Source organism: Rhyacophila brunnea, unplaced genomic scaffold (genome assembly GCF_057557595.1).
Source record: "Rhyacophila brunnea isolate RB1 unplaced genomic scaffold, BYU_Rbru_1.0 scaffold_21, whole genome shotgun sequence".
NCBI lineage: Eukaryota > Metazoa > Arthropoda > Insecta > Trichoptera > Rhyacophilidae > Rhyacophila > Rhyacophila brunnea.
The window spans coordinates 2,259,853-2,278,316 of record NW_028232871.1 but is presented as its reverse complement, the minus strand read 5'-3'; the positions used below and the strand labels follow the sequence as shown (position 1 = coordinate 2,278,316).

The following is an 18,464-nucleotide window of genomic DNA, read 5'->3' as shown; positions in this document are numbered from 1 at the left end:
AATGGTTTGTAAACTTTTGCTACTACACAAATGTACATGCACATTATTATTCATTGTTTTGTTTGATACTTAACACATATTATGATATATATGAACAGTCCACATCATACAAATTTACACGTTTTAATTAAAACAATATTCCATAAGAACATGCGTTGCTACTTCTCATGAAACATTAAAAATTTTCCTCCAAATATTGGCACACATTTAATCAGTGCAATAAAAAAAAAATGATAATTTGTAAACAGTTATATAGCTTCGTCTAGATTAGGCATCAACGCAAATATTTCATGATAACGCTTCTTTTCCGGATAGGGCCTTAAATTTCATTATTTTTATTCAATTTGAATATAAGTCATACGAATAAATATTTGGTACGTAAAGATAAATACAAAATCGGTGGAATTTGCGTACCCCATACTAAAATAGATACAATATAAAACACTTATTTGAATAAATGTCAAGCATACATTCAATAAAACTAGATACCTAATTTATTTTAATATTCTTTCTACGTACATAATATTAGAGTATTTGGATAAATTTTATAAAAAAAAGAAACTCAGGAGTATTTTAAATTTACAAGGTATACTATATAATTATTATAATAAATTGTGCGTACACTAAATTAATTTTATTTTGACTAAGCACTGTCTTTTTAGAGTCTGCATCAAGAAAACCTGTCACTATTTTCAGAAAAACTGTGAATGGTATGTTTTGAGTTTTTCATTTTGAATTAATTTCTGTATTTTACTTTTAAACAATGTTCAGAGTATGACCTCAACATTAAAAGGCCACTAAACACTTTACCTATGGTGCAAATTATACAAAATAGACATACCATAAAAATCAGTAAATTTCAATAGGATTAAAACCAAATACCAGCGACACTTGTATTTTGACGACGGTGCTATTTTAAAGTGATGAGTCTACTTTACGAAGGCTCAGAGCAATTGTATACTGAGCTTCGAGAAAAGATGTTTGCGGCATACTGGGTGTGTAGTGGTATAACTTTGGGAGACAAAAGAGATCGAACCACGCAGCCTCATCACGCTGAGAGTGAAGTGAGTGCAGGTCCAAACCTGCCTCAGTCACGTGCTGCGGATACTTCAAGAGTATCTTAACCTAGCATGCCTGTTCTTAAGGACAAACTGGATTGTGGCGTCCTGGAATGTCATTAAATACCATCCACAGAACAAACAGTTTGGTGGAGTTGCATTCGAACCAATCACGGAGGTTGTTAAACCACGAAATAGGACATCGTCTTCTGCTAGGTTTACCGTTAATCTTTCCTTGGATGACAAGTTGGGGAATGCTGTACCTTTGTCTTCTCATAATTTGGCAGAGACAGTGTAGTTTTCTCGTTTTGATACTACGCAAAACTTCTCGGTCTTTTACCATTCGATTGAGAACGTCAACATTTATCACCCGGTCAATCCAAGCAATTTATACAGCCACATTTCGGAAACCTCAATTCTCCGTGACATCTCCTGGTTTAGCATCCAAATCAAATAAGACGATTGAGAGAACATAATAGCGAACTATTTGCAACTTCAGACCTAGGTCTCAGAGCTGATTAAATGATATAATTTGGCTAAAGTTTTAATTGAAATTAGTAAAGAGTGGCAAGTTTTGATGACATAGTTTAAACAATAATAAATGTTATTAAAACAACCGAATTACGTATTCCAATAAGTATGGCATCAATCACTTTCGTGCCTTATTGCCGATATTGACAAAAACGTGAAGGCATTCTGGAGCTGGATGACGGGTATAACGGTAAAAGCTAAATTTGGTAATCTCTCGTCTCGGAACTTTCTCAGCGTGTCAATGAGAAGGGTGACGTTTGGCGAAATGGCCACTTTGTAGAACATCCTGAGGCCGACGGTGGCCTCGCTCTGGTAGTCTCTGAGGAGCTTCTTGGTGCAGTACTCCAGAATGTGGGTCAGCTCCGCTTGGCTGATCTGCGATGACAGGATTTTGTGCTGCATGAAGGACTCTTCGCTTTGGAAGGATAATTGAGAGGTAGATGGAGATGAACCTGAAACAAATACATAATTAGATATAAATTTACTACAACTGAAAGTAGTCGACTGTGTAAACATTGAATATGCATTAGTGGAGGACTTTTGCTAATAAGGATGCTGTTGGAAAAATAAATCATATTATTATATCCACTATTTGCAACATATTATTTTCTACTTATGGTTATTATAAACGTGGGTAATGTGGTGTGTGATATTGATAATAACATAAGTACAGTAAGTATAGTTACGTAAAATTTAGCATATAAATGAGTAAGTACTTTTATCGTGTTTACAAAAATAGTCGATACACTACTTTCATTCCCATTGCCACTACCATGGCCCCTAGAAGGGGGGCATACAAGGTTCTAGCCTGGGGGCCCGGTGTGGCGAGTCAACCAAATAAATGAGATAAACACACATCACATGCAGCGCTATTTTACTTTAATACATAGTGTTATTATTTTGAAATATGTGGTAGTGTGACACAATTTTTAATTGTGTGTCGATACTCGACAACTCCGTAATTCAAATGGATGTATTAAAATTACACCTTAACTTTACTGAGTACACCATTTAGAAAACACTACTGTAAAGTGATAGGGGGCCTGCCAAAGATACTAGCCTGGTGGCTTGCTTCAAGGTGTGGGGGCCATGGCCACTACTATATATTATATTGGTGACAGTACAGTTTGACAGCCAGTTTCCAGCAATTTCATGATTGCTAATAAATTTCATTTCATACACATAATATGTATATATACACCAGTGGCAAAGGGTGGAGGTAGGCAGTGAAGATCCAACATAAATAGTGCACACTAAACTTTGTCAGACATAGTTAATTGTTTTCATTGAACTAAGATGGTGTTGGATAGTTTTAAAATTCACTCAATGTGTACTCAAATCCATATTAACATACTTATACTAAATTTTGACAGTAAAATTAAGTGTACTACCAAATTTTTTTGGTAATAAATCTCTGTATGTACTTATCTACAAATATTGTTACTAACCTGTTGCAACGTAGCAAACCACTGCGGCAACATTATTTTCATAATTCCAACGCCTCCTAATGGCAACTTTGTATTCACCAACGTGACATCCAGTTTCCTCATCTGAAAATATCATTAATTTAAGACAATCATATGGATAAAAAGGAAACAGATAATATAAATTGCGACAGTGTTCGGTGAGTTGCAGATACGGCCTTATGATGGAGCGATTTCAAAACTTTTCAAAGTTTTTGAGACTCCTTTACTTGAGGTTGTATGGATACTATCCGTGGCTTCATCAACTGGCTTCCTCTTAGGTATGCTTACATACTGTAGTTTAAACACTAGACGATATTTATATCTGGCTACAATAAATCAAGTCGAAAGTCGTGTGAATTGCGCCTTATAATTGGATTTATTGATTGGTAATCTATACATTTTCTAGTTTTCAATGTATTGTCTTTTCCCCATTTAGGCTAAATTCCCTAATTCATTCACTTCTTAGGGATTTCAATTAAATCAAAAAAAACAATCTATGCATTAAGATTGTAAATAATAAAGAAGACAGTTACATTCAAATCTGGAGTTGTGTCGGTGAGCCCACACGTGCCATTCGAGAGTAGCATCTCTCGGTAATCTGGGAACCACGACATAGTCAACGATGGCGTTGTTGGTTCTTCTCTCCCATTGACGGCGAGCTTCTCCTATCAACAGCGGATGCGTCAGATAACAAACAGCCTGTTTGAGGGAGGACAAAAATATTATATACACAATTCGATATTTGCAGGAAACAACGTTTTTATGTTTCAAGCTTCAATTATTTGTTTTAACGTGAGATTATTTTTTCTGTTGTATTCTATGTTGAAATTAGAACCAAAAGGCAATTTGTTTTAGCCGATAAACTCTTAAATGTAATAAATATAGGCAAAATTAAATTGGACGTAGCGCTACTTGTACCTCACGTTTTAATTTATTCCGCATAAGGCACATATTTCCGTGGCACTGACATGAGTTTACCGTATGCTACAGCATGGGAGACGCCATTTCCAATATTGAACGTTTCCTTATTGGTTGACTTAAACACGCGCAAAATCAACCATGCTTTAACCCTTTATAGGGCAAAGCATTTTTTCCTTCATTTCAAACCGATCTCTATCAGTTTGCATCAGATATTTAATATCTTAAGACAATTTCAATATAAAAATAAAAAATATCTATCAGAAATTTGGAAAAACTATAATTTATGATGGTTTTTTTATCAACCAGTGCCCATTCAGGTGTTTTTTTTTTGAATTTTTGATATATTTTTTTCAAATAAAACAAATAAATAATGGTTGTACATATTATTTATCTAATCATAAGAAAAGTTAAAATTATTTTTTTATTTTTTTACACCCATTTACGTAATACTTTTCAAAACATAGTATGCAAAGCGGTACGTTACATTGCTTACAAAAATAAGATATGCGTTTTGGCTCTCTAGCAATACTAAAATAAGCACATCGACAGCTCTTTTTCTTAGATTTACTCATGAACCGAAACAAAAATAAAACATATTATCGTAACAGTACCTACCAACCTACAACATTATGAAATGACCGAGAAAAGTGGAGTATGATAGGGGAGGCCTTCATCCAGCAGTGGATAGACCCCAGCTGATGACGATGTTACTTCTACAGTCAAATATAATACAATACAAACCCATGAAAGTTGCGATATTGATAGTAATTTCGTACTTTAGCATTCAATTGATGTCACAACTAACAAAAAAACACCATTTCTTTGCGGATATTTTGAAAACTTTTCCGATCCCAAATATTTTGAGTAAAACTAAAATATATCTATGATAGTATACTATATTCACAATAAAACATAACTATACACAGCTGCCTAAGCCGCTTTTTTATTTTTTAAATAATTCTAGAAGTCAGCCGTGCGAATTGCAAATTTGAGGTTATGTACTTCCCGCTTGGCAATAGAATGATGAAACAAGTACATTATCACAATATATTTGTAAAAAATATAATGTAAATCGATAAATAAATGCACATTAAATACTTATGTACATACCTTTTTTCACAACACATAATATAAATGGGAACAAAATGACTTGCAAAGTCAAGTGTCACTCGCGAATTCGTCGAGTCGCGACCGCAAACGCGCAATGGCTGATACATCGACCAATCGTCGAAATAGTGTTTTGCGAGCGATTGACGTACACTTCATATTAGATGGTTTATTTCATAGCCAGAGAACGTTCTCGACAACGTCTTGACGCACTAAGGTTGATATTTCCACATTTAGTGTATGACTTATAGCTCATAAATGAGGTGGTCGATAAATAAACCGTTTTCAGCCTTTGCCCTATAAAGGGTTAAATAATATGAAACACGGACTTGGCTCTTTTTGTAATAAATCGAGACACCAAATAATTTTTTTTGTAGGGTTTTGTCGCGTTTTGGAATATATAGATCAATATATTATGTAAAATTATACAAACAATACGTGCGTATTTTTTTCTCGATTTTGACCAAATGTGGACTTATTGCTTTTTGGAATTAGACACCTCATATCTCCAATAGAATTTTCATTTCAAAAAATATTATTCTAGTTGGTTTAGTAGGCTTGTTACCATAGTTCTCTCTAAACTATTCATGAAATTTTACTACACATTATTTCAAAAGAAATAAACATTAAAACACCTCCAAAAGATTTGACACTTTCCAAAAAATTAACAAAATTTGTTTTAAAAAAGATCTGTTTCCAAAAGAATTATGATTTTGGGCTATTCATGTGTTTGGTCGTCATGTCATCTGTATTAATTTTGGATGAAAATCACCTGTACAACATCTCGTATCTGCGTCTTGGCATCCATTGCATTGAGTAGCCTCTGGACGTGGCGCAGTGCCAGTCGACACTGCGCCCTTCCGTCACTGTCCGCGAGGGTCATACTCCCCGGCACCAAAGGAATCTGACCTGCCAAGTATATTATATCTCCCACCTGGATTACAAAGAAACATTACAAATTAAATGGTGAGCGGCTCACAAAGATTACAAAACATTTTTAGCTTTTGAATTGGTTATTATATAATATAAAATTTATATTATATAACAGAGAATATTTAATATTCTCTGTGTTGGCAACACTGACTGCATTGTTTGTAGGTAAATGAAATTAAAATAGTAGCCTGCTGTTGATGTATTTATTATATTGATTACTTGACTTGTTTACTGTTTGTGTATTTAAGATTTTGTATGATTGTTAATTTGAATCCGTGATGCATTTTTTTTACCCTGCTAAATTATTCGTGGCCACCCAGGGTACAGGAATTGCGGAAAATTATATACTTGCCCTAGTTAACTCGGTGGCCGAATATTATGCACCAGTTTGGAGCCATAGTGCGCACGCCGGCAATACAGATATGAAGCTAAATGCAATTATAAGCGGAACACAGTGGGGAAGGGTATCTGTTGAAGGTAGTTAGAGTGTAGTAGATAACTGAAAGAAAAGTCCTCGGACAGCCATAGTTACAGGACTTGAACTTGAATTTACAACAAAGCTAGTGATGTACATAATATGTATTGTTTTATCATTAAAATCTCGATTTTGCCAAAATGGTTGATTCGCCCTTTTTACAAAACAATGAAACAATGACGACATGTATCATTGATATCCGTTGCAGCATAATAAGCTTAATTAACGAGTGAAAGTATTTTACGAAGACCTAGTTCACACAAGGCATTTTTATCTCAATACGACTTATATTAAAATAATCCAAAACCACGACCAAAACATTAAAAATGAAACTCACCCTGACAGCTTGGCTGTACGGACCAATATTAGCGGGGGCCCAATGCGATATTCCTTGCACGTGCATCGTGTGCCTGTCTCTTCTGAATATCTCGTCAAATTCCAATCCATCTTTGTTTGGCCACCGATGCACAACAGCCTCCATGATGACTCCGATATCGTCAGGAAGAGGGCATTGTACACAAACCCTCGCCGGGGGATCAGGAATACTTAAAGCTTTCACATACACTGCGTTCAAGTCCGCATAGTCATCCATACTACGCACGTAGAGTGTTACTGAGCATATATCGGATAACGATAGATTCCGCGATGCTAGATGATCTGTGAATAATGAAATACATAGTCGTTAAATATTATCCAGTGATCGTATTAGACAATTTTCTCTACATAACAATATAGAATTAACTACAGGTAAATTTTCCCAACTCAGTTTGTTTAGTTTAAAATAATCTATACAAATGAACTACACTACTATCCAACAAGAACTTCTTGTTGCGACATGCGACTTCCGTTTTCAAATGAGAAATGCCCCCAAATTTCTCATTTCATTTTACGCTGCCGTGTTGTACGGATATATTAATTTACCGAATTTGAAGCTTTATATATAACAAAAATATTTTTAAAACACTCAGGAGTGATGTTACGATTATTATTACTAAACTTTTGGTTTATTGCGAAGAAGAAAAGGAGTCGCATCTAAAAGTATATAGAATATTCAAACACTCCTCTAGCACGCGTTGCCGCCAGGGCAAGTTGCATAAATTATATTTGTGTGTATCGTAAACGTAGTTTATTAATATTTTGATGTGCGACACATATGTGCATAAAAACCTAAAGATGTAAACAATATTGTATCCTTATTTGTATTTATCGCTGTTTGTTTCCCTTGTATTCAAACAGACACATATTATTTTAAAATGGATAATGGATTGGTAGGTAGATATATATTTTTATAGAAAAAGATTTTCAAAGTATGTTTTTTTACAACAACTTTATTAAAAATTCCAATTAAAAGATATTATTTTGTAAATTATAAAAAAGATGTGATTGGGTAGTCAATATAATATTTAATATGTACATATTATACTGTTCACTTATACTCATTAAATCAAAATTTGTGTTCCACTCATTATTTAATTAATAAATACAGGCAGCAATATTATCTGCTAATGTGGGTCTAATGATTTATTGCCTTCCAAACTCAATAATTACCATGTATTAATTAACCTGTCATAATAATTAAGATGTGAAATTATTTTTCTACTGTTAATTGTCAAATAATAAATGAACTTCAAAGTGAATTACTGAGAATAGAATTGATATAAATTAAAAACCTAATTCCACAGGATTTGCTTTCTCAAAAAATGACAACACTGAGAATTCCTCTACATGCATGCGACTACAGTGACTTCTTATCGCCAATTTGTTGTTGTCGGACAATATTAGTTTTCACCGCAAGCTGATGATTTTGGTGTATAGGATGTTTTGGTCACAAAATAATACAACATGTACATAAATTATGTAATCTTTCTCAAAACTATTAAAAACACATACCTACACAATACAATAAATTGTCAACCACAAATTTAGTTGGTACTTGTTAAACAACAATATCTATAAACATGTCAAAGACGTTTAAGAAACCCTTCTTTACAAGACGATGTCTAAATATATGAAATATTATGTTAAAAAAAGCCAGATGTTCAAGTTTAGCTGTAAGTCATATGCATGTCGAATACGTTGATGCGACGTCATCGTTATTCACTAAACACACATTACCAAATAACGCTCCGCAAAAAAACAGCTGTTGTTGCTTGCAACCACTTTCATGCAATTCCGCCTGCATATCGCAGCGCAGCCGAGTTACGGCCACACATGTGCACAGGCTACGAGTCGGTCATTTCTATACAGATGTCAAGCTCGCCGGTCACTAGTCAGAGTATATTTCGATAGGTTGCGCGCGACTGTCGCTAGGCGCCTAAATGCGAGGTTCAATATGATTTATGGCTGAGCCGCAGACGATTTCGAGTTTAGATATGCGAGTCGGCTTACAGCAAACTTACACCCGCAAATGTCAAATTCTGCAAGCATTCCAACACAATTATTGTAGATTTAACCAGAGCCGCAGACGATTTCGAGTTTAGATGTGCGAGTCGGCTTACAGCAAACGTACACCCGCAAATGTCAAATTCCGCAAGCATTTCAACACAATTATAGTAGATTTAACCAGTTAATTCCATTTATCAATTCATGAAGTTACCGAATCTGTATAGTTTCAACTTTAAATGCCATAATATGACGATATACAAAGATGCTGGGTGAAGATGCACGACAAGCTATCCTGAAATGATCGTGTGATGAGTTGTCAAATGGCTATGAATCGAATTGAACTATAATTATCCATAGGTTCAGTAGAATGTGTGCAGATATTACTACTGTATTTAGGTGAATAACCACAAATACGCCAAACGTGTCTGCCAAATAAGTTTTGTAAAAAATATAAACAAACTGACAATAATTGAGTAAATAACTTAAATTGAAATACATAGATCGATATTAAAACAAAGAGTCAACAAGATTACCTACTACATAATTTGGTAACAGCATTCTCCATCGCCGACTTGGAGTCGGCACCCTCGCCCACAATTCCACCGATCCAATGCCATCCCGAGTTATTTGCGAAGATGCATCCGGTGTCTTCGATCGGAGTCTTCTCGCACTCGTATTTGATAGGACTTGGAGGATTTGAGAGGTAATTCCTGCTGTTGGTGCGCTTCCGGTGATATCTTTGGTGCTCAACTTTGTCTGCGCCATTTTTACCGTCTATCGTCAGGCCGTCAAGCCTCTGAAAACTCTTCGCCAACTGATTCATGGAGTTCTTTTTATCGTCGGTCGAACTCAGACTGTTATGCTTTACTAGTTTCGTATCTTCGTTTATATTATTAGAGTTTTCGATCAATACGGAAGGACACGAGAAAGTACTCGTTAAATTAACATTTTCTTCTGTATGGCAATCTAATAGTGGGTTTAAAGGCGCTGATTCAGACATCGATTGACGTCTCGCTTTGGTTATCTCTTCAGTGTTTTCAAGTTCGCTTTCGCTAAGTTCTATGTCGCTCAGGTCGCTGTAGCACGACTCGTTGAGGTCACTGATGTAATCCAGGGAAGACTTAACGGCCGACGGCATAACACTTTGACTGTGTTCTGTTTCATTTGACTTTGTTACTAGGTGAAGTTTTAAAAGATTTATATAACCAGCGGGGGCGATCGGATCATTCGAATGAATTACAACTTGAGTTTCATCGCTGTAGAGAGAGAAATATATATTAATTAATATTGTACATAAATTTGACAAAGGAAGCATAAGAACCTTTAACTCATTTAGTGCTAACAACGCGATTGGCGCATTTGCATTACCTGGCCATTAGATATAATTAACATGTTATTTAAATGTGTTAATTAAATATTAATTAGCAAGTCAGCAGTGATTGTGTTAATACAGTAAAACCTAGATGAAATGGATTTATTCTGATGAAGATAGTCCAGACACGAGATAAGTCCCGTATCATGACGATAAATTCACAAGCTTATTGAAAAAGTGATACAGTAAAACCTCGTCACTACGAATTCCATGGGACCGACAATCGAATCGAATTACGAAATATGAAATGTATGTGGGGAAAATTACTAAGATTTTGAAATTTTTTTATTTTTATTTTCATTAATTTCGTTTACGATCATAGATGTGCCTATCAAATTTCAATCAAATCAATTTGTCAACACAATAATTGTTCTCTATGTCTATGTCAAAATCCAATCAACAATTATTTAATACCTACAGTCCTGAAATATGTGAGTTATTGTTTTTCCTTTGAGTGGAGTGCAGTTGTGGGATGTGTTAATGGGTCATAAAACGTCAGGATTATTTTTATTACCTTCATAAAATAAGCAATTTATGATGTTTTTAAAAAAAGTCTGTCACAATTTTTAATGACTGGCTCCGATTTATTGAATATTTTTATATGTCAGGACTCTGAAATCATTTCGTGAAATAAAGGTATGGTTTTTTCGATTTATGGCGAATTTCGAATTATCCGTGTTCTTATTAAGGCTATACCTCTGCTGAGGCATGGTCTAAAAAGATCGTGACTAGGCGATGCGCGGATTGTGCAAATGACGTGAGCCGAATGAAATATAATTTGTCATAAAAATCCAACATGCGTCCATATATATTACTAATAATAATAGTATATTCATTGACATGTTTTCTTTTTCAAGTACATGCGGAACGTTTTTTAGTCATCTTTACACGATTTAAGAATATATTCCTCAGACACCATCACAAAACAAATTGACATGCTCACAGGTCGACTATCGCTTTCCGAATGGCAACGCGGCCGAAATTACGTCCCACCATACTGTTGAAAATTATTTGCCGTTTCACTTATGTACGCTCTTAACGAGGTTTTACTGTATTATGTAGCAAGTAACCCCTTAGTATAAGGCCTCAGTGTCTGCGTTTTGCGGAGCAGGGCATGCATGTTAAATGAGTACACACACATATACATGCTGCACACTTCGCACTGTAAAATGCTGCTACTGAGGCCTTACGCTTTGGTTATAAATCATACTAACACGACAATCCTTTTCTTGAACAATGGGCAGTCGAGGGTGAATGTCTCGTATTCGCCCCCCTCTCCGCAGACGTTGAGTCCGAACTTGTCTCGGGCTCTCAATAGCTGCGGCTGCAAAACCCTCAAGGGTCGGCCCAAAGCACTCGGCTCCAAGCCCAGAGCAGCCACCTAATCAACAACACAATACTATGACTTGAGACTTTCAGATACATATTTATTAATTAATACAGTTGAAATTGTAAATTATCAAAAAAAATTCTCAAATTGCAAGCTTCGTATTTTTCCGCTAGGTTCTCTGTTGGCATATCGAGTGCTTAAAGTCAGACAACATTATCTACAAAAAAGTGTACATTTATGGCTACATGATAGTCAAACAACGTTATGTCAATCTTTTCTAATTTCTTATTAAATCGTCAGTCAAGTTTAACGCTAACTACATAAGTTACCCTTGTTTTCATATTTTTTAAAAACTATCCCTATAAATTTTAACATCATCATAAGCAAGATAAATGTACAATACACAAAGAGATTGAAAGACTGGAGAGGGAACACGCTATCATTTATGTACTAAAAAATACGAATCGGAGAAAGACAGTTGGTAATGTTGGTATTCTGGAGCTTCTTCAAGTTCGTGTGGTAAAACAACATGGCGGATATGATATTGTTATTCTCTCGATTTATACGTATTATACGTTATTATTCGGTAAAAAAATGTTTATTAATGGAAGAATACAAATGAGTAACAGCATTTCGGAACAATATGCATACTATTAATTATTTATACATTGATAGTTTTTCCTAAAAGATCTTTTACAATAACAATTCAAAACTTTTACATCAAACGTCAAATGGTTGTTTATTGCGAAAAATCCAGGGCCGTATGCATAATATTATTTTGAACCCAAAATATACGATGTCTTTTAATTTAAAAACTGTTAGTGCTAGTTAATGACATTCATTATTTACATAGATTTTATATTTCATTTCAGAGTTAAATATATTTTTAAGAATACCAAACAAAAAATTGTATTTATATGAAGTATGTAATGGAGTATATGTAGCAATTTTATAATGTTATAGGTATGAATTAAATTATTTCAGATTTCCGAAAAATGAAGTTATTCGGAAATTGTGGATTGATGCAGTCGGGCGGGAGAGCTGGGTGCCATCTAAATATTCATTACTGTGTGGGAAGCATTTCTCGGAAAGTGACGTTAAATGAGTGTTAAAGTTAAATGAGAGTTAAAAAAGTGAGTTAAATAGATAAAATATTGTAATTAACTATATAATCAAATTTTCAACATACCTACCTGTATTTTGTCTCTAATAGGTTTGTATAAACAAGTAATTTTATACACAATATGTCAAAAACAAACCCATGTTATATTTTTATTTCATAAAATATTTTCAAAATACACATGTGTAAATAGGTAGGTAGTGTAATAATTTTTTTTTTGTTTGTAATTAACTGTAATTATTTGTGTTTTTTATTTAACCGTTTTATCTAAACAATAATGCTATGTTATTTTATATAGAACAATATGTAAAAACAAGACCATATTTCTTATTCCAATATTTAACCATTTGCTATTAACTGATTTGTGTATAATTTTTCGTGATATTATTGTGTTTTTTGTGTTATTAAAAATAAAATACTTACATCCATTTGCATTATTTTTTCTTACCCTGAATCCTAATAAAGTTTTTATTGCGGGAACTTTTTATAATGAAAATACGTTTATCATAAATTGGTTGTAAGCTTGTGTTGATAAAAAAAAATACTCAGTGGGGCGTTTTTATGTCCAAGTATAGCCCATTTGCAGCAAAGTGTACCTAATTTCAGAGAAGTAGAACTTTCTCTCACAAAACGAGTACACACTGACATTTGTGTGCTACCTCTGGGGGAGGAGTCCAATCTCTTTGACAATACACAATAAATTATAAAATATTAACATTAGGTTTTAAATAAACATTTCCCTTGTTGAGTTACAAGAATCTAAAATAACGATTTTTGGCTCTCCTGTAAAGTTGCACTTTTGTAGATAATGTTGTTTGACACTAAGCCCTCGATATATGATCGCCTTTAAAGCAAAACTTTGTTAAAGTAAACTGAGTCGCCAGCTAAACACGTCTTGATTACAATAAAATTTCACAAAACACATGTAACCTAATACAGCTCGAATGTGACACTTTAATTTAAATAGCTGGTGTCGCAAACAACAAATTTCATTCAACACCACATATCGCATGTTCTTGGTGTTGCGGTTACGCATGCGCGATCGAATTCGCCAGTCGCCATGTCTCCTACTCCTACCAGTTTGAATTTTTGTTGATGTTTCACGAGGTTACACGCGTCACTGTCGCATAGCTTTGTGAGAGGAGGCAAGAGTTACAACATTCCTACGAAGTTTGATTTATGACTGAGAAACAAGACGAGACGATTTTGTAGTTGCGAAGCTAATACTAAGTAGTGAAAGGAACAAAAGTTTTTTTTGTTGATAAAATAACGAAACATAAGTTTTAACCAAAACTAAAGGTGGATGGATTCATACGAACACTGAGCTCAATTTAAGCCCAATATAGAACCTTGGTTACAACCATCATTTTTGTACTAAAAGGCAGAGTAGAAGTTTATCAAACTATAGACTAAATTTTCATTTGTAGCGTCCACCTCTGGGGAGTGGGTCACAGGTACGAATTCTGCTTTATGCAAAATTCACTTATATTTTCAATGTGTGTTCGAACAAAGGCAAGAACCAATGAGTTGGGCGTTTGGTTTTTAACTATTTTCCCTACCTGTTATATAACCTCTACTCCGTGAAAGCTCATATACCCAGGAGCAAAAATTGTAAATTTAGTTATGTATTTTGAAAATTACTCACCTTGATAACAATAGCATATACTTGACAATCAATCATTTCTTGCAGCAACTCTGTTTGATCTCTCCTCCACAAATAAGCCAAAGAAACCAGTCCTAATCGGGTACATCTGCAAAAATAAATCACACGTCTTTGAATTATCTTCATAATTTACAATATACTAAATACATAGTATACCAAGTAGTATTAATAGTAATAAACAAGAGCATACATAAGTGAAACAGCAAATAATTTTATACAGTAGGTGGAATGAAATTTCGCAGTCTTCGCCAATCGGAGACTGACAGTCGAGGTGTGAGCACGTCAATTTGTTTTGTGATGGCGTCGGAGGAATATATTCTTAAATCGTGTAAAAAACGTTCCGCATATACTTGAAAAAGAAAACATGTCAATGAATATACTATTATTATTACGAATATAACAATAAATTAACATTAAAAGGATGCATGTTGAATTTTTATGACAAATTATATATTTCGTTCGGCTTGCGTCATTTTCACAATCCGCGCATCGCCTAGTCACGATCTTTATAGACCATGCCTCAGCTGAAGTATAGTCTTAATATTATTTAATATAGAATCCAGTTCCGTTCAAAGACATATAACACTCAGTTTTGTATAAACTCAATTAATGTGAGGCATTTAATTACAAAAGCCGATAAGTCCACAATACAACATTAGTGGTTAATGCTTCAAATACATTATCATCACATTACATGCTGTCACAGTAAGCTGCCGCTATGGGAAAAGAATGTGTAGTTTTTCTTGGTATTTAAAATGTTATCAGACTGATGCTCCCATCACGTAGCACATTTTGAACCTTTATACGAACATTGTCAGTTAGCAAAATCTATCGAAATCGCCAGAACAACAATGAGGTCACCTCATGCTTATCACGCTACATCATGAAACGCACTAGTCAGTGAACGTTTTTTTTTCTATTTTCTGCAGGCCTACACATTTTCGACTCATTTCAAAATCGCGCGTTCTTTGTTTTTAGTGGTTTTCTCTGTGGATTTCCTATTAAATAATTATCTACGTCTGGTGTTTACGTCTATTATCTATAGTTTGCTGGTTGGATTTTGTTCAAAATATTATCTATGGATGCAATATTGCAAGTAATTTTAACATACGCACACGTAAAAACTGTTAAAATTAATTATAATTAGAATGAATAATAATTCAAAATACAATACATGAGTTGGCACTCTCCATCATTGGATTTAAAGAGATAGTGATCATTTAAAATATTCTGTAGAATAATGAAACCATAGATTAAATTTTTCACCGTACCAGCACGTGACGTGATCATCAATCGCCGCTTAAGTGATGTTTTTTGTGTGTCAGGTGTAACAAGTGACACAGGTGTCAGGTAGGTTTAAACGTTAGGTCCAATTTTCTGTTGCACTTTGTCTTCATTTTACAACAATCTGCATATTTCTATCAGCCGATAAATCCCTTTTTGCAATAAATATATGGACGAATGAATCGATATTTATTAACGTCACTTTAAATAATCGGTTTTTGTAAATAATCAGATTTCTTCACATGATTTTGGTGCATTTTAAAAGTTATACCTCGTTTACACGTGCATGGATTTACTGTTGACAGTAATAGGGTGTTCATCCAAAATTTTCGAATGCGATTTTACGCCAGATATATAATACGCCCGTATAATTGCGTTCATCCAAATTTAGTACATAAGCATCTCGCCGAACCCGAACACCTAATGCCCCTCTACCATAAGTTTAGCGAACCGATTGCTAAATTCGGCAGAGTCCATTTTTGACAGATCGCAACTGACAGCCCGCGTTTGTTGATAATTGTCATAGGTACTTGTTTTCTTCCGTATTTCATTATGATTCAGTGTATTATTTTGATAATTGTCTAATGGTACTATCTATTTTACAATTGATTCTATAATTGGTGCTTCGTTTTATTCAATCATGAATTCTTTATTTATAGGTACTAAACTTTGCTTTCGTAGATAAAACTAATCTACAATGCCGCAAATTTCGTAAAAGCGGCGACGTCTCGATTAGTCTAGTTAACGAGATAGAGTCTCGTTAGTAAATACACATCAGACGCAGATTCATGAAATCAAATAAATACAAGTAATATAATATTTTCAACAACTCAATTCACATGATTATGCTGGAATCGATTTATGCATAATAATTATATGGTAGGTAGGTATACTATCACGATAACCATTTACTTTCATTTGTTTATATTGTAATGATTATTTATTCAATAACGTTTATTCGGCATTCGGATTATCCGGCCATAATGTAGTATTAATCGAAAAATAAAAGAAATAATATGAAAGTAAATGTAATAGCGAGTTCAAAATATATGGACCACTAGGGATATCTAGCGGCAAAATGTGAAAAATTGTCATTTATTTGACAGTTAAGTGCCCATAGACATCAAAAACTGACCATAGAGAAAAAATATTTTTCTGTTTTAATATAAGGAATACTTGTTTCAAATAGACGCGCATGTACAAACACCGTTATTTGAATAGAGCATAATGGAACAGGGCGGCACCCGTATATACAATTCCGAAGATAAGTGGGTGAACACTCGACAAGTTTTATTACGGCAATAAACGGTTTCGGCGTAAGGTGAGACCGTCATAAACCATTCGGTTCGGCTTATTTCCATGGAAACCCTATTAGTATTATCGCGGCTATAACAAGAAAATGTATGGGTAAACATGTATTATCCTGCAGTTGGCAAGATTGCATGCATGAATCAAAAAAGTTTGGAAGCTTCTGAATGTTCATGCGACAGTAGGATTTTTTCGATCTGCGCCTGCGCAGTAGAACGATAGTGGCGAACCTGCCGGCAAAAAACGAACTACGAACGAATTTTCAGGTTAGCCGATTTTCAGTACCTATCAAACAGTACAATAAAATGACAACTTCGCGCCTCGCTCACTCTTAAAGAATGAATTGGAGAGACAGTCAGCACTTTTACGTGTAAACAGTTGTCATGATAGTTTAAAATACTCAGTATTGCTGCCAGTAAATCCATGCACGTGTACATGCGTTATTATACATCATTACAATATTGTGTGGAATTATGCATAGAATATGTAGGTATTTTTTGTTAGATTTGTGACTTACATAATATCGAGGGTATACTGACAGAACGCATTATTTCAGTTTTTGCTGTTTTTCTGTTTTAAATGCCAAAATGTATACAATTTTACGCTCTACGTCCTGGTAAAACGCACAAAGGCATAGGATATAAAGGTGAGAAAATAGAAACATTATTAAATCATATTGTAATTTTTTTATTCCGATAGAAAGCATGATAATGACCTAATGCGTTCTGCGTATACAAAATACAGGACTTGTAACATGTCGTATATTGTGTTTGCCATAAAGGTTAGACTTTATAATGTAGAAAAAATGTTTTTAAATCATAAAAAAATCTACGTGGGAGAACGCTTCGAAAAAAAAATTAAGTTCTTTTTGTGATTATCTCAGAACTTGTTTTAATGAGTTAATGCTTTCTGTCAGTATACCCTCGATATGTGACTTTTCAGTGTTGTTATTAGACACGTCATATCACAATTCTATGTAACTATAAGTTGCAAAGTCATTTTGCCATATTTAGATAATAATATTATTATTATCATGTAAACAAAAACATGTAGTGTCATACTATTTAGAATAATATTAAGATCACTTGGTATCTTTTCAATTGATTCATTGTTTACTTAGTGGCAGGGCTTTTTTTTTAAACGGCGTTTCAGCACCTATTTCATGATATTTTTAACGTTTCAAAAGCAATTAGACGAAACAATGTTCGCGCTTACATAGTACAAGTTATTTTTCCTGAATAATCTCATATGAAAAGACATATCCGAAAAACTATCGCGTTTGATATATGCATTGAATTCTATTACCATTTCTTCAAATGAATGTGAACGCGAATTTTCGCAAATGAATCTAATTATTACCTCAATAAGAGCTTCGTTGAAGACCAAAACAGTTTCGGGACTTTTGTTCATCAAACTCGTCGGACCACCTTTGACACTTTTTGATCCTACAAAATACGTTGATCGGTGGTTACTCAGTGGAAGACATTCGGCCATAAACTCTAACACTAAGA

At 34.2% G+C, this 18,464-nt stretch overlaps 1 protein-coding gene across 1 annotated transcript in view; it reads right to left on the bottom strand.

The window, feature by feature from the left end:
• Positions 1-307: 307 nt before the first annotated feature.
• Positions 308-18,464, bottom strand: part of LOC147070605 (uncharacterized) — a 35,560-nt gene continuing 17,403 nt past the window's right edge. Inside the window, exons 5-12 of the mRNA XM_085949098.1 lie at positions 14,344-14,449; positions 11,463-11,629; positions 9,414-10,132; positions 6,829-7,148; positions 5,856-6,017; positions 3,589-3,754; positions 3,038-3,139; positions 308-2,041 (exon numbers count right to left, since the gene is read on the bottom strand). Coding sequence (XP_085805224.1) covers positions 1,704-2,041; positions 3,038-3,139; positions 3,589-3,754; positions 5,856-6,017; positions 6,829-7,148; positions 9,414-10,132; positions 11,463-11,629; positions 14,344-14,449 — 2,080 coding nt within the window. The 3' untranslated portion in view covers positions 308-1,703. The remainder of the gene's footprint in view (positions 2,042-3,037; positions 3,140-3,588; positions 3,755-5,855; positions 6,018-6,828; positions 7,149-9,413; positions 10,133-11,462; positions 11,630-14,343; positions 14,450-18,464) is intronic.